Below are 19,847 nucleotides of genomic sequence, written 5' to 3'. Positions count from 1 at the left end.
CACATGAGCATTAAAAAATACATTAATGAAAGTACTTCCCATCACTTGTAAAACGCTACGAATTAATTCCAACACCTAATATATATATTTTTTTTCAATTAAGCAATAAGAAAAATATATTTTAAAAATCACATTTTTTTATATATTTCTTGTAAATCTTGTATGATGTTCTAAAGAAAATTTGTCATAAGACACTTTGTAAGGAATTTAAAATATATAAATATGTAAAATGCATAAACTTGTTACATGTGATATACCGTTATAAAGAAAGATGCAAAATATACACAATATCACAAATTCTAGCTTATATTTTGGAATCATGACAATGAAATGATTTCACACAAACATAATAAATACAGATTACACATTCCCTGATTTTAGCATCTGTGTTCCATTAAAAAGAATCGAACAGCATTTCTTTTCATCTCGACACTTCAAAAAGAAAATAAGAGAAAGCGATATGACTCCAGCTATCTCACTCTTTTTAAATCGATAACAATTTCATAAGAATGCTCAATCTATTCTTATTACATCTATCTTATTTTAATAATATTCATTTGTTAATTAGACTATCATATTCAATATGACAATCACATTTTTTTGCGTTTTTATCAAACAAATATCTATCTCCATTTAGCATTGTTTATCAGTATCATATTTACTAATATTTCAATGCCCAAAATATATTGGAAATATAATTTTATTCAAATTAGTATCTAAAAGTTGTCAATTCTTACTTTGATTTGTACCAAAAATATCAGTTAATGAAAGAGATCTTTTATCTTTTAAAGAAATTGCTGAACATTAGAGAAATTATTTTTGAGCATATTCTAATGTAATTTAATGATCAATGCTCGTGATCTATTTTCGCATCGTACATACATCACACTTTAAAAGATTTGATTCATAATCGCATATGTGCGTTCTGTTCCAGATGAATAAAGTAAAATATACATATTATATTTTTTTTTAGGATTTAAGATTGAAAAATTTTTAGGTAAGATAATAAAGTATAAATAATTACCTTGTGTTTTAAAATTAGCTATTTATAAAACAGTATATCTTACAAGTTATTCTTAGGAAAAATTTTTGCCTATAGTGAACAGATTCATAAATATTACACAATTCTAGAAAAACGAGGCATCATTTCCATGCTTGTTTTTGAGCTTTTTGGGATGCTAATTTTTTCGTGACGTACGATGAGATCAACAGCGCCGCGAGTACTATCACAATAAGATAATAATCAAAGTCCTCCTTTAGAACATCGAATGTTTTAGATGGTGCCACCCTTGTATAAAACAGATCTACAAATATTATAATAATTTTGTGTGAAAAGTCATTTATGAAAATACGAGTTTAAAATCAAATACTTAATGTATTTATACTTACCAAGACCATGTACAAAAACTAAACAAGTACTTTCAAGGCCACTGGGACTAGTATGAATACCCATAACTCTAGAAACGCTTTGATTATAATTAATAATAGCATCCATATGAACTGGAATCTCTGGCATATACGGTATTACTCCTTCTTCTCGCATTTCAGGGTTAATAGGCCGTCGTGGATCTACCATCATCCACGGCAACTCTAATATTCCACCATTGGCTAAAGCGACTGTGGAAATATAATATCATAATTAAATGTGTGCGTATTTAATTTATATTTCAACATATTCAGATAATTGAAATTGGATTTTCTTTTCAATTTATCGAACCGTAATTTTACATACCTATTATATGTTTGCTAGTGATACCCTTTTCTGTGATTGTTTCTTGCATATATTCTATAGATGCCGGAAAAATGAAAGCTTGTCTTTCTACAATTGGTAATTTTGTCGTTGCTAAAGAAGAGAACACTGAAATATTCAACAATCGTTATATTATTAAATTGATGATATAAATATATTTGATCTTGGAAAAAAATAATCAATATTCAAAATTAATTTGATAAGAATTCTAATTGTTTAGTATTAAAATTTCAGTTGAAAATAAAAACTATGTCGACGATATCCTTATATGATATTTTATAAGATATGTGATCCCCTTGAAAAGACCACAATTTCTTTCGATCTTAAAGTAGTCACCGAACCAACAGACATAATTAATTGACTTCTTTTCTGTGATACAAATGTAGGGTTTGAAAATGGCGTTCACCTGTGGTGTTGCTTTGTATCTTTCCTTCATAAAGCTCTAACGTAGCGATTTCTGTTCTACGTCCTTTCTCATTAAAATAGCTATATACCAACCAATTTTCCGAGTGCACTATATGGATTGGACCACGTACTCTTTTGTGCGTAATAGAAAAAATCATAGCCCCAGATACTACGTCTAATAGATATAAATTAAGCGTATCTGTAAAATGAGAAAGTGTTAAATGTATTTTCTATAAATAATATAAACTTGCACGATAATAGTCAAAGACATACTCACTTTTATGGGCATGTCCAATACCTTCTGTCACTATAGCCACTAAATTAGGATTAATGTATTTATACAATACTGATCTATCACTTAAAACTCTTCCTTGAGAATGCACACGTTCTATCGGATTTTTCACTACAACTTGCGTTATTCTTTGGTTTCTCGGTGACAGCAACAACTCCCATACTTTATGGGCAATTAGTTCCTGCACCAATCATTAAAATGATTAAGATTTATTGATATAACGAAATTGATCTATATGCTAAATATATGTCTACATGAAACAAACCTGAGTTGTACTATATGAAAGAGAGAAACCGGATAATATTCCTGTCGTTTGATCAGCAGTAAAGAGATATATATTTTTCCCGAGTGAGGCTGCAACCGCGGTAGCGCTATCGGGATAAACATGAACTTTATCTCGTACATCAAGAATGAGGATACCACGTAAAAAGTCGTCAGTCGCTACGTGTAATAACATAGACTGTTTTATTTTGTAACCAAGTTTCACTAGTCCGTCCAATGACTGTCCGGTAATCGGATTAAATGTATATATAACACCTTCTCCAGTTTCCTATTGCATGGCATAAAAGCAATATCAAGTTCAATATGAAGTGTAAACTTATTATATTTACCATTGAATCTAATATATAAATATTTACCTTGTCTTCTGCTAATAATGCACATTGAGGTGGATGAGGAAAATGTCTGCTGCCTCTTTGTACATACAAAATCATCGTATTAGACAGTTTTGTGAAACCACGGATATTAGGTAGCCTGAATTGCCAAATAATTTCGCCTTTTCTAGTTTCGATACCGTACAGCTGCAGATAGTTTAGAATATAACAATTTGTAATATGAGCTGTTTGATAATTTACATGAAGTCATACCTTTCCAGCGGATGTAACGGCTACGATCATTTTGTGCAAGCCAAATTTATCTTGCACCAGATCAATACGTTGATTGGATTGTTGAGGTACCAAATCCAGTATTGTTTGAAAGAATGCTCTGGCTTGGTTAATCTGTGAAGTAATCCTTCGAAGAAACATACTTAGAACGTCCCCTGTTTAAAAATATAGCAACATATATTAGAAAACACATAAAGACTGTATTGAAATCTGTGGATTGGATAATACAGGAAGGATATAAAAAATTAGACGTCTAAGAGAATAATAGCAAATTTGTATATGCTATAATTATTATAAGCTATTGTATTGCGTTATGAAAATTTTTTCATTTCAGGTTTAATGACTTTACATATACATATGATGATTGTAGAAGTCATAAAAATATTTTCATGCATTTTACGCAGCTGGTTATCATGTATCAGCGAAATTGCTACATTATTTGCATCAACGATACTTCATTATATCTAAACTCAACCATAACAAATATCCAAATATGGATATTTTATTTCTTGCAATATGTCATGCAGGTATATATATATGTAGTAATATATTAGATATATATAATAATTATATTATCTTTAAGGTATTCTAGATAATCACACGTATATACGCGTTCATCTTCCAATATCTTTAGGAGCCTATACATCGCAAATGTTATAACATGCAAATAAATTCGTAAATAGCAATAACACAAAGTACTGCATTAAAACCAGCCTTCCTGCTCCACTACTTACATGAACTGTCTACATCAATACCTGTCAGCAGCCATTCACAAAAGAGAGTTAATTAATATAACTTAGGTAGATTGTTATTAGAAATTGAATTGTGTTGTGCCAATAAACAATATATCGCTTTAATATATACGAGTGTTATTAATTAAAACAATACATAAGCTTTTTCATAGCTTTCAAATAATATTATATGTAATTGTGCACAGAAGACATCTTATCATCCGATAAGAATTTTAAAAAATTAAGTGTAATTTAATATATATAATTGGTTCTTATATTTAAAATCATGTTAAATATCTTAAAATGTCATAAGTCAATTACGAAGCAGTATTAGCATCTTAAGAGATTACTTAAAACGTCTTGAAATAAGAATGGACTATGAATACTGGCCTTGATATACTTAGGAAAATGTAAGTTATATCTTGAAAGTGTAAGAGTTATGTTTTATACATTTGACATATTACAATAATTATTTAGCAAAGGTTTATTATCTTATTTCTAGTATATCCTTTATTCAGTAACAAAAGAAATATGTAAGATTTATTTATATCAACAGTTATGATATGAAATATTATGTAAAAAATATTCAATTAAATTCAATAAGAAATAAAAAAATTCTTTTCAAAATTCTTTTCTTAATTTATAAATTTTTATATTCAATATTTATATATAAATACTCTTACTTACTCTCTTTCTGATCGAATTCCGTTTCGATAGCTTGATCCCTGTCAGACATAGGCAATTCCATAATTTCAACGGCTACAATACTGGCAAGTGCTTCCTCCCTTGTCCATACTAATTTATTGTGTTGCAACAGTGCAATGCTGTGATCTTGCGAGGATAATAAATGACGACATGTTATCCCTTTCGTTTGCCGTGGGCAAACAGATGCCATTATGGTTGGTGATTGTATAGAAGCATGAGTCAGAGTAACCGATAAATCAGGTATAGCTGTAGACGATAACAGATTCGTCGCTGTTATCTCTATTTTCTACAAGTAAAATAATAGGAAATTTGTAAAAAAATTAAATTAATAAATCTCTTTAGAAACAGAAAAGAACACATGTTTCAATGTTTACTCCATTTTTATATGTTGTTTCCAAAAGTATTTTCTCATTGTCAACAGAGACAACATAAAGAGTTGCATCACCAGCGATGTCTCTCTGTATAGGAGTCGGAAATTCTCCGATAACTAAAATTCGCTTTCTCTGATCGTTATCGGCATTAATAGAAATTACAGGTCCCTCTCCAAGTACAGATTCTAATTTATATGGCCCTTGGGCGCCAGCTCCAAATATTGTATTTATTGTAACTGATTGTGACTGTGCATTAGTATCGAATAGATGTACTAATAATACTACAGCTAAGGAACTGTCTCCCTTCAAACATGCTAAATATGGAGCTGCTAAAACACATCTAAATAAAAATAGAACTATTTTAAATATCAAAATGGATAATATTTTTATGAAACTAATAACATATAATATAAATAAATTTCATGTATAAACTTGATATACAGAAGAAAAAATAATTTCAATCTAAAATCACTTACTCCGTTTCTCGACTTATAAATGGTGCGGAAACTCTCCGAGTTTTTAATTTTTCTCCAGTCTTACTGTCATAAGATGTTACTTCTACTCCACTATTGTAAATAGGTAATATATGATGCAACGTTCCATCTTTGATATGCCACTTTACATCTTTTATCCTGAAAAACAAATTGTATCTGTCAATTATATGCTCCAAATAAATATTTAACACATCAAAATATCTCCATAGCGCGCTTTGTACAATCAGAAAGATATTAATTTTATATCACAACAAAAAACCTTCAAATATTTATTCCTTATTTTGTGTGTGTATGTGTGTTATTCGACATGGTGATAATTATATGAATAAAAATACGAATTGCTGAATTTAAGCAACCTAATTTACAACAGCATAAAATTACAAAACTAGGTGTACAAAACATTGACTGTGCTTTGAATAAAAATGAGAAGACCTGTCAGCAGAATACAAGCCCAATGTAGAAAACGATATAAACGGAGATGCAAGTCTGTAAAAGCAATGAATTATATTTTACATAAATCTTCAGCATATCAAGTTTGCAACAGCTTTTAAGAGATAATTAAGGGTATGTCCCTAACTTCGTATAGTACACAATATTTAGAAACACAACAAATCCCTTACATTATTTCATTATTAAAGATGTAGTTTACAAGTAATAGTAATTTGTAGATCTTCTTCTTAACATTATTAAAATAGAATTTTGCAATAATATATTGTTTTAATAAATTCAATATTTTTATACAAACCTGTCGCTATTTGGCTCAGCTATTGGCCATTCGTTAAGTATATGCCCGGTCGCTAAATCCCAGGCGCGAACGATGGCTGGAACACCGCCGCTCACGGATATCAAGTCTCCATCCGCGACACCTCCTAGAGTTCTGATTCGTCCGCCATAACCTTTTTCTAGCACTCGCCTCCATAATATTTGGCCTTCAAGTTACATCATAAATATAATTAATAATACATTTATTTTGTGACCTAATAAATTATAATTCTTAGTACATAACAATACTTGCAATGGAATAATGTTTAATTTATAATATTGGTATGCACGAAAATGTGCTTAATCATTATAATTATCGTTAAATGGACAAATATAAATAGCAATAAAAAGACAATTAAAGAAACTGGAAATAAAAAGCACGTACGTACAAGTAACATGCAAAAAATAAGGAAAAAAAAGGAGACATTGTAAATACTTTTATTTACCAGATTTCAGATTAAGCGCAGCAATAACGTTCTCCTCGGTGGCGATGATAATCTTCTTCGCCGTAGACACCGTATCGAAGCTGGCGAATTTAATTTTTCCGACGTAGTTCTGCCTCCTGAAAAATCCCGCGTAACGATTAATTCATCCGCACAGCACCCCGGGGGTGACATACAGGAAATCGGATATATCGGTCCTCATGATAATATTCCCACGATGCTCTCTCTCACTCTCATTCTTACTCTCTCCTCTCTGCATTATTTAGAGGTTGCTTCGATCACTTACCAATCGAATTTGCCGACTTGGTCCTCGTAGAGGCACAGGGAGAGATTAAAAAGGCCGATCAGCACGATCAAACACTGCAGGATCGGTACATCGAGGAACCGGTTGAGGTTCCTACGGAAGGACCACGCGCATGGAGCCATGGCGATGACGAGCGCTCCGGCAAGCGCGCGAGAGAGTATCCGCGACGCAGCGCTCACCCCCTTCACACACAGTCGCTCTACGCCCTACGTTCTACGCCACTTCGCTTATGCATGTATGTATGTACGTGCCACCCACCGACCGATGTGCTACAGCGCTTATAGCATGGACAACGACAGACGACGTTGCACACGAACGCACCCCGCATCGGTCACCTCTCGTCGCGGATTGTCCTGCCTTGTCTCCGACGTCTGCCGACGTTTCATATGCTTAACCCCCTCCACGCGTGTATAGTACAGTACATCAATTCGCTGGGTCGTCGTAACAATCTTTTATCAACTCAATGTAATTTAAATGGGGTCGATAAGTCAGACTACTACTATGCTACACGAATTAATCTACTGCACTGTACATACATACGCAATGGACGAAGATAGATAGAATCAGGTAGGCTATACCGTCTTCATCTAACACGTGGCAGATCTAGGGCTGGCTAGCAACGCTGAGGTGCCCTGTGCTATTTCGATCCTCACGTGCGTAAATATACAGGGTGTGCGTAGAATGATCTCTAATAGTAAATTCGGCCATTCATACTCTAGATTAGTACGCATTAAACGAATAGAAAATATCTAAATATAATGACAATATAATCAACTTTGGCAATGAAACAGTATATATATATATATATACATTTTGTTAAATAACATGACAATATTATTATTAAATATTTGTTTACATAAAATAAAATAAAATAGACAATTTGTGAATTGTCGGAATGATGCGGCGAATTTGTTAATTAAATAACAGGAACGTTTATTATTTTTGATTATAAATAATCATTCGCCATTATTGATTGATCCCGAGTTACTTGAAGTTCACGATTGTAGAATTGCTTCAGTTTTTATGAATTTAAAATTATTATGATCAATTTGAGTGTACCTTTTCACCTAATTAATAATGAAAATAATTCTTAAAAAAATATTTCCGTCGAATATTAATAAACATTTGATTTAAATGAATTGGAAAGAGAAATCGTAAAAATCTTTTATCGCAAGAAAATTTGAAAAAAAATTTAAGGAATAGAACTAAAGTTGTGTATCCCTTTCATAATAATAATGGAAGATATAGATGAAAAACATATATTCATAATTTAAATACAATTAAAAATAAATGAAATCGATCGTTTTTTTAATTTCTAGGCGTATTATTAAAATGTTCTATAATTGTATTAGGTGTTGGAATTAATTCGTAGCGTTTTTTAATGAAAGAATGTTATTTATTTCACATGAGCATTAAAAAATACATTAATGAAAGTACTTCCCATCACTTGTAAAACGCTACGAATTAATTCCAACACCTAATACATAAAAGTAAACTTTATAAAATAGAAATATTAATAAAACATAGTAATTTCAAATTAAAATATGAAAAAATTTGAAGAATTTCTCTTAAAGAATAAAATAGATATATATAACTTGGAACAGTATAAATTATGCTATCTCGTAATTTTATTGTATCATTTATTTGAAAAAGTTGTTTTCAAAATACATGTAAATAAAAAATAAATGCTTCCTAGTGCCATATAGAATATGCGTTTATGTAGTCATGTTACATTGCAATCATCATTGTTAATGAATTTTTTTCCACAAGGAAAACGAGATAAATTAATTTTGAGGCCACTATTTTACCAATACGCTATCAGGTCGACAGCAAAAGAGTGCATAGAAAATATACATGCAATTGTAGAAACATATATTATTTTGTAAAATAAATTTACAAAATTAATATGAGGTATCTCATTATTGTAAATTTACAAAATTAATGTGAGGTATCTCATTGTTATAAATTTGTAAATTAGTAGGTTTAAAAAACTCTTGTAATAGTGATGGGACGCTCTCTTATGCTGTCCTGTTAGTACATAAATAACGAATTTTGTTATCTATACGAAAATAGATAAATTACTCATAATTAAAGTTATATATCCTAGCACATATACATATATTTGTAATTTCTACAGAATTTCTACTCTCATCGTTTGGTTTTCTTGCATTCTATCTAAATTGACAATATTAAGTTGCATCTTTACTTTCATATCCTCTTTTCTTTCTGTATTCATTTCATGTTTCGCTTATTCACACGCTAAATTGCTCCATTTAAGGAATATATTCTGTTTACATGCAATCTGAGAGCATTATTCACGTATACAAATAAAAGTTAAAAGCAGATTCGTGATGACTAGAATATCTTTACATTTCATACATTCGTTCTTTTTATACTTATGTGCAATAGTCCATAATAAAAAACATAGATATCTTAAATTGTAATATATAACTTTGGTTCATAGCAATCCCTCGATGATTTCGTTAAAAAGAGAAGAGATGAGAAAGTAATTCGCATTTTATGCTCCGTTAAATGCAAAAGTTGTAAGTAGTGTAATTTAAATTACATCATGCCCAAATTAAAGCTTATCATTAGGAAATACAGGCATTAGATATACTGTAATATACCCATCCTGTTAGTAACATTATTATTACTGGTTCAATATACAAATTCTATAATTAAATTTCAGTGACCTAAATTATAAATGATGTGCCTTGTACAAAAGATGCATGCAAAATCGAAATAAAAATGACAAATATTAGATACTACATTATCATTGATAATCAATTTTGAAATATGAAAGAACAAACGCGTAGAATAAATACCTGGAAACTTGTAAAATAAGTGCACTACTTACAAAAAATGCAATTTATGCATTATAATACATAATCTATGTATTATAATACATAATTGTAGTATATTATTATGCTTAACTAATGCATTATTATACATATGCAAGAGTATACACATACATATAAAAAATTTAAACTATCTTAAATTGCAATAAATGAAGATAAGATGCTAGATTAATCATTTAAGACTTATACTTGTAATTTAGAAGATATTCTAGCAATTTATTTTCGTAATTTTTGAAATTAGATATATAAATATATATTTTACTGCTAAATAATTATATATAATTACTATATGTATAAATAATTATATATGTAATTACTTAGCAATTATACTTTATTTCATATACGTCACACAAACAAATCAAACAAAAAACATTAGCTGCAGCAATTAATAAAATGATTTCATGATAAGACCTATTGGCGCATAAAGATTTCAAGAGTAAATTAAAAGACATAAACTTGACCAAAATTTCGAGTATGCTTCTATGCTACATTATGTACACATAAGCTGTAATATGCCTTTTGCTTCTTATAGCGTTTTGAGACTAGAACAACTGAAACGATCACTGATCGCTAAGCTTTTTTATGCAACAGTAAAATTTATTTTTGCAAACTAATTAATATTAATGATGGAAATTGTAATAGTAAAATCTATGCTTTTCATTGCTTCATTAAATTATTTATTTTCTTTTAAAAATAAGATGTAAAATTATTCTTTTAAATAATTATTCATTCTTAGTTACTCTGATATTAAATGTATTTCTTTCGATTCAATTTCGAAATATTATGAATTATTTGCAATTTGTTTTAAATGTAAAGTTTAATTTCATGTTTGATATATTTAATGTATAAATGGAAAGCATATGGCACAAAGGTCCTATCTTTTCTATACCCTAAGTTTTTAAATATAAAAAAATAGTATGATCACAAGGATAATATCATTTTATTGGTTTATCATTGAGTTTTTAGAGAGCATTTATATCTGTATCGATAAAACCCGATTTTTTTTTTAGTAAAACATAAATAAAAAAACCTATTTAAAAAAAGTATAATCGTAATTAATAAGATAATGAATTAGACAATGATATGAGCTTAACTTTATAGCAATACTTATTTGTACAAGATATCTATCTTCCTAAATCATCGTACTAGTTTTTCCATAATTTTTATGTAAACAAATTTCATACAAATAAATGGAAGAGAGTGAGATATACTATGGCATTTAAGAAAATACATTGTGCTATATTTATATATTTCAATTTAGGTGGACTTTGCATTGCTGTATTTGTTATCAGCGTTTTGTGTTATTATCAACTGTTACACATTTCTCTTTTGATTATTATTTTTATAAAGAATATTCAGATTATGTGAATTCGAATAATATTAATAAATCAAATAGTATCAATGCAAAAACTTGTATAATATTAAAATCCCGTTACAAGCACAAACAGAAAACATTACATTAATAAAAACATTACATTAATAAAATAAAAAATTATATTAAACTCCTGCAATACACATATAAAATCATATTAAGATATTTTTCGTTTTTAATTTATCAAAATAAAATAAATATTAAAGCACATACGCAATACATTTTTAGATAGCGCAGCGTAACTACTTTATAATTTCACAGTGTTGGTCCGACCGTCCGTTTATCTATCCCTTCGTCTGTCTGCAAAATTTCTAAAAAATAGCTTAACTTGTTTAAACTCCATTTTTGGCAATAGATACCTAATACAAAGACTTTAGCCACCGAGGCAAAATATGAGTCCATAAAAGGGTTAAAGATCAAAGTCAATGAAATTTTTTAGTAATATAGGGTAAACATCAAACGACTTAATTTTTTCAAATCCTGGTTTTTCGCTGCACTACTTCGTTACATCCGTTACAACGGTTTATTACTCTTTTTAACACACAGACATGTTACAATTCTAAATAACAAATGTTTCGTGTGCATCGCTCTCAAATTCAATTGTGTAATTATTACACAAGATTATCGATTTTTCTTTCTCTAATAATATTAGGAATACTATGAAATTTTCGTGTTAGTTTATGGCAGTATTCTGTATGCATACCATACATTTCTTATTGGAAGTATTAATAAAAATAAAAATGTCAAATGCCCGAAAAAAATGGAAAGACAAACATGCTGCTTCTAAAGAATCATTACACATTCCAATTTTTCTAATTATTTTTTTCTAATCTCTGTATTTGTTAATAAAATATATATATTGTCTAAAACTGATTGATTAAAAGTGCTTGTAAAATTTGATTTTTTGTTGCTATGGCACTGCATGTTTAAATGATTCTACAATGCTAGTTTTACATCTTGTAAAACTTTTCAGCATATGATTGTTATGACAGCTACCTCGATTCATATGTACTAAAATCAATGTTCCTACTATTGTAATTGTAAAAAAGTCAAAAATCTGGCAGCACTAATAAGTAAAGCTTGGGTACTTAATGCTTTTAATCATCACAGCACATTTACACTGTATTCGATTTGCAGGACTGCAATATTAATTAACAGAGATTCTCTTATAAAAAAAAAAGTGTTATGAGCGGTTTTCCACTAATCTATTGACTGTACGTTACTATGGTCACATATCCTTTTATCATTATGCAAATATATGTAAATGCAAGTTTAAGGAAAGACATCTGCAAGCTTGTAACTTGTAAACTTCCTCTCTTGCAAATGCTGCTAAATTTATTCTATCCTTCTTTTTTCTCTTACTTTCTCGTTGTTTAAACTTTCTGGTCATGAAGTAACATCACGACTCACGTTGAGACCAGTAAGTTTTAAATTGTACTCTTTCCGTAATATGATAATATTTTATAGCTGCCAGAGAATAATTCGTTAAAATGCATGTACTATTCATCTTCTCTTTAAAACATTCATATTTTTTCTTTACATGATCAAATTCATTTTGATCTGTTGCTTTATTATATGTGTATACCTATGAATCCCTTCAATTCCTTCCGTCGTTTATAACATAATGCATCTTCTTTGTCGACGTTTTTGAGGTTCAGGTCTTAAAACGGCGCGTACTGCCTCGTCAAATACCTGCTTTAGTCCACGCTGCGTGAGTGCAGAACACTCCATATATTTTACTGCACGAATCTATAATAAACATTATATTATTTATATTCTGAATTAATTACATAAAAAGATAGAAAGATATAACAAAAATTATACACACAAAGTAGAGAACAATTTATTTTTACATACCTTGTTTGCCAATTTCTGTCCCTGTTCACGCTTAATAGCACTAAGGCCCTGTTCAGCTAAGGCAGTAAGCGTTTCACGGTCATCTCGTAAGTCTATTTTAGTTCCAACGAGTATCATTGGTGCATCTGGGCAGTGGTGTTTTATTTCAGGATACCATTTACTGGTAACATTTTCGAATGATGAAGGGCTTGTTACTGAGAAACAAATGAGAAATACATCTGTCTGAGGATAGGAGAGAGGACGCAATCTGTCATAGTCTTCTTGCCCTGCTGTGTCCCAAAGTCCTAAACTAACTGGAATACCATCGACAACCATTGGTGCAGAATAGTTGTCAAACCTATTAAATATAATCCAGACAAAACATTAGAGATTTAAATTCAATGTTACATTTTTCAATTTGCTTTTAATTTATTCATCACTATTTATTAGCCGTCTTACTCAACATTTCAATATCAGTTTAAAATAAAAAGAAATTTTATTCACTGCTTATATCTTAACTGTAATGAGCCATGTGAACCAATAAAGATATTGCTGAATGAAATGAAGCTCAACAAAAATAGATTTGTCAGAATCTAAAGAACAGGAAATAACCAAAAGATGACTGGAAATGAATTACTTCCTGTATATAGCAGTTAGGTATCTTCTGCTCTGTTACTATTATTAGCCACTTCATTTGATTGGTCTAAGAAAGAGAAACTAAGGCAAAAACCATGCTATAAAATATCCCTTTAATGGGCTATGGTAGAAGCAGAAGATTTTTCAGCAGAGAGAACAAACATACAATCTTAATAACATAGAGATATACTTACACGGTAGGTACATACTCTCCAGGAAAACTATCTGTCGTATACGATATCAACATGCAGGTCTTTCCTACTGTTCCATCTCCTACCACTACACATTTTATTGGTCTACCTGAGCTCATGATTTATTATCTACAAAAAGATACGTAAACATCATTAGCATCGTTACAGAATCTAATTATTCAACAATATTCAATTTATCATATCATATTTAAATATTTTATTATATTGAGTCCTAAAATGTCACATATGTAACAATATGTTATACTGACGTTATTAATAAAATGAGAAATATAAATAGCAATTTCAGTCAGCAATTTTCAAAACGTACACAACACCCATAATACACAATTAAAAATACAATAAATACAAATACAAATATAATAAATATACAGAGAATCAATACACACGCGGTATACTTAATACGAAATTCCGTCCTTAATTTACATAATTTATATTCAATAAGAGACGCAAGAGACAAGTGTGGTGGCAATCGCATAAATCCAACAAATACAAAGCGTTAATTTTTCATTAGGAACCGCCTGCGATGTCTACGAGAATTCACGGTAGGTCCACTTTCACTTCATCTCGCGTGATCGGAGCGCGGATATCCCGGAATCGACTTCATATGAGATTCGAGCGCGCTCCTCCGTACCGAAGGGCTCGCCCTAGGAGTTGCACGCGCGCGGCAAGTAAACAAGGCTGGGCCGGCCAAACGAAAATCCGCACTCACCGTGTGGCACGAGGAAAGAGGGTGGGTTTCCGTTTATATCCGTCTAGAAATCGTCGTGCGCGACGATTGTAGGGGTGCGTGCTTGCGTGCGCGCGGCCGTGTGTTGCGTCTCAAAAAATCACAAAAGCGGGTGCCATGACAGTGTGTCGCGGTTTTTCAAGGGACTTGAACTGAAACGGAACCGGCTGACTGGCACACTGTTCACACCAGCTCGCACAGTGACAGATGTTCGACGGTCGCCTCACACTCCCGCCTCCCGCCGTCCTTCCTACCCCACCTTTTCGCGAAGCTTATTGTTCGGGGAAACGACAGATCGCAATACTGTCTCTGCGAGCAGTGCACATCGCGTCTGCGGAGGTTAAAAACTCGTCCCGAAGAGTTCTCGCGAAAGTGTGTGCATGGCACGCGTGTACGCAGAGATCGACCAATCGGACATGCCAGCGCGAGGGACGCATGGAAGAATCGACCAATGGTCACATTCGACTTAAGGGACGAACGATTCCGTGATATCGCCTTAGGTTGCGTTCGTCGAGTTTTCATTCAGTCATTCACTTTTATCTGAATTACGCGAGATTCTTCACGAATACTATTGGTTTGTTCCTTGCGGTTGAGTTTTTTTTCTTCTCTTCTGTCTCTTCTTATTGCTGCGACAATTCTTGTTCCTTTCGTTTTTGCAGAATTAAATCTATCGATATTTTTGTGAATGATTTTTAGGAGAGATTTTAAGCCTAGATTAAATATCTATTCCTCTAAATATCTATTATTCTATTTTCTGTAGATATGTAATTTTGGATATATTTGTTTAAGAAATATAATTGTGCAGTTACATGATCAGACCTAAGAAGCTTCAAGTGGAGAATAATATTCCTGTGGATAAAAAAATAGAAATTGATTTAAAGAAAAACAAAACTCAAGATAAACTGATATAGAGCGCCTAGTTTCAGACAAAAATACTGATTCATGAACGAATCAGATATTCTGATAATAATAAGAGTATTTTTTTCTCTAAAATATAATTGCTGCGACAAATTGAAGGAATTATGAATGTGATGGATGCTGTGTATCTTATTTCTTCGCGAAATAACACTTTTATTTGGAATGCCGATGGTAAATAGCATTACTATATTAATATACATAATTATTATAATTTATTTAATTTTGTCTATTTTTATTATAGATTGGTTGAAGCTTCGACGGGACCACAGAATAATCGGCGAATTAGTGGGCTCTTTTCCAAAATTAACTAGACAAGAAATATTTTTAGGTCTCCCATTGCTTTTATTGCCAGAAGAAGTCACTCTACTGCTTGAAAAGAAAATCGCTTGTCTTGTAGAATGTACGAATCTAAAGACACAGCCAGATGAATCATTAAATCAAAGATTTCAGGAGTATAGAGATAAACTGTTTCTGGAGCAAGGAAATTGTCTAAAAGATAATAGAAAGAAACAAGTAGTTACTTGTATAGATATTTACATTTAAAGGACTATAAAGATTTTGTAATAGAATGGTATATGATAATGTTTCTTTTAGATTACTTCTGTGATGGACAAGATTATAGAAGGAAAAAAACGCAAGATGTTAGGCTTGCATACAAGCAAAAAGAATATGAGGAAACCATTGGATAAGAAAATGCAGGAAGCCTTGAATAATATTGAAATCGATACTGAAAGTTTGCTTGAAGAAGAATTGGCTAAGTTGCCCAAACTGAAAAAAAGTGATGCACTCGTTCAAATACATACAGGTACAAAAAATTTAATCATACATTTAGTAATTTAATCATACATTTGTTCATGGCCTGATCATTCACTTGTATGTATAGCATATCCATGGTCTAATAAAGATGATGTAAAAATAGTGGAATGGAAATATCCACTTACATCTGATCAGCAACTTAAGTATAAGATATATAAAGATCTTTGGGAGAGGCAATATTACATCACCAGTGGAGAAAAATTCGGTGGCGATTTTCTGGTATATCCAGGTACAATTTGTTCCATTATAATTCTAAAGCCTGAAATATAATTAAAAAGCACATGCAACAGGAACAAGGAATTAACAGAGTTCAATCTATCCAAAAATATGTATTCTGCTATTTCTAACTGTTCTTTGTGCTTGCTTAGGGTTAACATGCAAACTACAGCTACATTATAAATCTTTGTTCACAGGTGATCCAATAATGTTTCATTCACAATATATCATACAATGTAAACGTGCGGACGAAGAGATACCTATCATGGATGTTATTGCTCAGTGCAGACTCAGTTGTCATGTTAGAAAAACATTGGTGTTTGCTACGTATCACGAAGAGGAAGATATAGTGAAATATCAATCTTTCCAGTGGACAGAATGTAATGCATTAGAAGACAGCTGATATAACATTTTATTTAAAAATATTTATATTTTATTGACGTTATGGATATTTTGTTTTTTTTTTTCGAGATGTGACTTTTGTAGATGTCTACATATAATGCATGTTTCATAAAATTGTGAAGTACAGGTTCCAGAAAAATTAATTCTAATTATATTTCAACTTGGAAACTTCTATTATAAACTGTTAGTAGAGATTAGAATAATCAATTTTATATGATATCCACATTTATAATCAACACAGCATTACAATATATTTATTAAACATTAAGATTTTAAGACATTCAAAGAACTTTTTACATGTTTCCTATACATATATTTAGATTGTGTCTATTAATTTGAATCTATTATGCTGAGGTTTAGGAATAATATTAAAATGTTTCTTATATATAACTTGATTTTCACGACCAGCATAGTTGAGTTTAACCCAAGGGTGCTCCCAGTTGAGATCAACTTTTTCACAAGTTACTACCACTCTGCCTGGCTCTATAGCAAATAAAGATCCGTCTCTTGACAAACCAACCTATATAATAAAAAAATATATAAAATGATACAAAGAAAATTTGTAATGTTAAAAACACAGTGATTAACGCTTACATTAAGACCTGGATGGAATCTGAGTCTTCGCTGTGTAACCAATAATCTGCCCCCGTATGTGTAACCCCCATCTTGTATTTTCCATCCTCTGTGTTTTGGTCTGGGATGGCCACCTGTGTTGCTGGTGCTAGTACTATTTTTCTTTGAAGCATGTCTGACACATACTTTCACTAAATAAAAGAAATAATTTTCATTAATCTTAATATATAGACAAGCAAAATCTTAGTAATGCAGTTTGTGACAAATTTGATAGAATAGATACAAATAAGCATCAATTATATTCATCCTAAGCTCATTACGAGTTTCTCAGTGTAATCTCAACAAAATGCAGGTTGTTTGCAGAAATCAAGAGAAGAATCAATCATATCAATTAACAGTTTAAATAATATATTTTATTTAACCTTTATGTTACCACCCAAAAAATGCCACACTAATGACCACCCGGGGTCATTATCATCTGGTACCCAGATAGTGCGGCTGCCTAAATCTTATACCTGCAGAGGATTATAAAGGTTACTGTATACGAATTTATTATTGTACTTTGCTCGAAATATCTCTATGAAATATTAATAAATCAATATTCATCCAATACATAAATTTATTTTCAAGTTTACGACAGTTTTACCTCAAAATTTCTGCATGGGTACCCGGGTACCCCGGGTGGTAACATAAGGGTTAAAAAAATAAGAGATACTTGATTTCTACATTCAAGCAATTATAGGATGCTAGATATTTGAACCTTGTGTCCACAATGTTAGAAATCACTTTAAGATATCTGACAGGAAATTAACAAATGACCAGGGTTAGGTAGTGCTAAATTAAAAAGTTAATTAATTTTAACTCAACTTAATTACATTTTAGACTCTTAACTTTTTAACTTAATTTAGTTATATTTTATCAATAACTATTTACTTTTAATTTGATTTTTTTAAAGTCAATCCTTAGATACAATGCAAGAGGCTAATGAGTATATAATTTAGTAATTTTATATTGTATAATCATTACTTGTGAACAAAAATAACCAGATTCTTTTATAAATAAGCTGTAGAAAGGAAAAATATGAAAAATTATGTAAAACTTCTTTTTTTTTGGTTGTTCGTTCGAATCAAATTTAACTTTTAACTTTTTAATTACTTTTTTTATTAATTTTTAATTTAATTAATTTTATTATGGAACTTATATCTTAATTAAGTTAAATTTTCAAGACTGTTAACTTTAACTTAACTTTAAAAAAAAGTCAACTTATACCCAACTCCCCATATAACACTTGACAAATATATGTTATCATAAATAATTATACAATATGTTCAAATTATATTATAACAATTATAATACAGTCACATGACCAATGTGATTAATCAATTTTTTCTCAGTCTAAGATCACAGACAAATTCCTCATCAGCATCATAGTTACAAGATTTTAAATAACAAAGAGAAACATCATTCTAACTTTCTTCTATTCAGTGAATAATAAAGATAAAATGATATTTGTATCAACTTCTATCACCAAATAGAAAGTATCCTTGTTCTGTTAACAAATTCTTTCCGTATTTATAATTATTTTTCTACCGACGTATTCTGTCAACAAAATTTACAATAGACACTTTGCAAAATTTGTTTTCGACAGATTTGGTTATTAGAGTATGTATTCTATTTTGCCACAAGATTACATTAATAAAGTAATATTGACATACAAACCCAAATTATTATTATTACAAGATACTAGAGTTTGCCGAGCATTTTGTAATCCAAGAGAAACCAATTGTGATAAGTGTGCCATCTAAAAAAGATCTTGCGTTTACTTTTGATTCTTGAATATAGTCTTAAAAATATTATATATTATTATCACATTATATAAATATATAAATAACGTTTGTATCAGAATGATGAACTAACCTCAAAATTTTGCCGAATCAGAAATTCTACTGGACAAAAATCCTAAATTCAGAAATACCAATTGTTGAAAAGTAAACTTTCTATCATCATGTACGTCACACATCATGAACACCAATGCATCATGGCGCAACCAATCAGCTTCTTTCTCCATCTCATTTCATTTGCGGGCACTCCATTTGTCGCAAATAGATCTTCCTCCAGCTGTTTTCTCATTTTCATGAAA

The 19,847-nt window shown here is 30.7% G+C and overlaps 4 protein-coding genes across 9 annotated transcripts; 1 reads left to right on the top strand and 3 right to left on the bottom strand.

The window, feature by feature from the left end:
• Nucleotides 1-1,025: 1,025 nt before the first annotated feature.
• Nucleotides 1,026-7,549, bottom strand: EMC1 (ER membrane protein complex subunit 1). 3 transcript variants are annotated; one of them, XM_087404078.1, is made up of 16 exons: nucleotides 7,124-7,549; nucleotides 6,841-6,956; nucleotides 6,378-6,561; nucleotides 6,065-6,118; nucleotides 5,615-5,770; nucleotides 5,142-5,478; nucleotides 4,750-5,053; nucleotides 4,066-4,086; nucleotides 3,314-3,486; nucleotides 3,086-3,247; nucleotides 2,713-2,997; nucleotides 2,433-2,628; nucleotides 2,157-2,354; nucleotides 1,733-1,858; nucleotides 1,390-1,617; nucleotides 1,026-1,304 (listed from the first exon to the last, which is right to left on the bottom strand). In XM_087404078.1, exons 1-16 carry the CDS (start codon nucleotides 7,261-7,263, stop codon nucleotides 1,144-1,146), a joined length of 2,841 nt encoding a protein of 946 aa, XP_087260204.1. In that variant the 5' UTR covers nucleotides 7,264-7,549; the 3' UTR covers nucleotides 1,026-1,143. The 3 variants fall into 3 exon arrangements, with proteins under 3 accessions (XP_087260204.1, XP_011054863.1, XP_087260205.1); XM_011056561.2 differs by lacking the exon at nucleotides 6,065-6,118; XM_087404079.1 differs by lacking the exon at nucleotides 4,066-4,086 and having other exon boundaries at nucleotides 7,124-7,547.
• A 1,215-nt stretch (nucleotides 7,550-8,764) lies between these two features.
• Mtl (Rac family small GTPase Mtl) lies at nucleotides 8,765-14,907 on the bottom strand. 2 transcript variants are annotated; one of them, XM_011056563.2, is made up of 4 exons: nucleotides 14,765-14,907; nucleotides 14,038-14,163; nucleotides 13,229-13,565; nucleotides 8,765-13,120 (listed from the first exon to the last, which is right to left on the bottom strand). In XM_011056563.2, exons 2-4 carry the CDS (start codon nucleotides 14,151-14,153, stop codon nucleotides 12,986-12,988), a joined length of 588 nt encoding a protein of 195 aa, XP_011054865.1. In that variant the 5' UTR covers nucleotides 14,154-14,163; nucleotides 14,765-14,907; the 3' UTR covers nucleotides 8,765-12,985. The 2 variants fall into 2 exon arrangements, with proteins under 2 accessions (XP_011054865.1, XP_087260228.1); XM_087404102.1 differs by lacking the exon at nucleotides 14,765-14,907 and adding an exon at nucleotides 14,442-14,577.
• A 124-nt stretch (nucleotides 14,908-15,031) lies between these two features.
• Tsen34 (tRNA splicing endonuclease subunit 34) lies at nucleotides 15,032-17,414 on the top strand. 3 transcript variants are annotated; one of them, XM_087404098.1, is made up of 6 exons: nucleotides 15,032-15,356; nucleotides 15,800-15,871; nucleotides 15,942-16,213; nucleotides 16,295-16,505; nucleotides 16,584-16,745; nucleotides 16,930-17,414. In XM_087404098.1, exons 2-6 carry the CDS (start codon nucleotides 15,805-15,807, stop codon nucleotides 17,133-17,135), a joined length of 918 nt encoding a protein of 305 aa, XP_087260224.1. In that variant the 5' UTR covers nucleotides 15,032-15,356; nucleotides 15,800-15,804; the 3' UTR covers nucleotides 17,136-17,414. The 3 variants fall into 3 exon arrangements, with proteins under 3 accessions (XP_087260224.1, XP_087260223.1, XP_087260222.1); XM_087404097.1 differs by having other exon boundaries at nucleotides 15,588-15,871; XM_087404096.1 differs by having other exon boundaries at nucleotides 15,572-15,871.
• On the bottom strand, nucleotides 17,184-19,749 carry mRpL27 (mitochondrial ribosomal protein L27). Its single transcript, XM_011056565.2, has 4 exons — nucleotides 19,625-19,749; nucleotides 19,427-19,508; nucleotides 17,729-17,898; nucleotides 17,184-17,654 (listed from the first exon to the last, which is right to left on the bottom strand). The coding sequence occupies exons 2-4, from the start codon at nucleotides 19,506-19,508 to the stop codon at nucleotides 17,451-17,453; spliced, it is 456 nt and encodes a 151-aa protein (XP_011054867.1). The 5' UTR covers nucleotides 19,625-19,749; the 3' UTR covers nucleotides 17,184-17,450.
• Between the last annotated feature and the right edge of the window lie 98 nt (nucleotides 19,750-19,847).

This window comes from Acromyrmex echinatior, chromosome 3 (genome assembly GCF_024713525.1).
Source record: "Acromyrmex echinatior isolate Ae372 chromosome 3, ASM2471352v2, whole genome shotgun sequence".
Lineage (NCBI taxonomy): Eukaryota > Metazoa > Arthropoda > Insecta > Hymenoptera > Formicidae > Acromyrmex > Acromyrmex echinatior.
The sequence above is the reverse complement of the archived record's forward strand: the minus strand, read 5'-3'. Positions and strand labels throughout refer to the sequence as shown.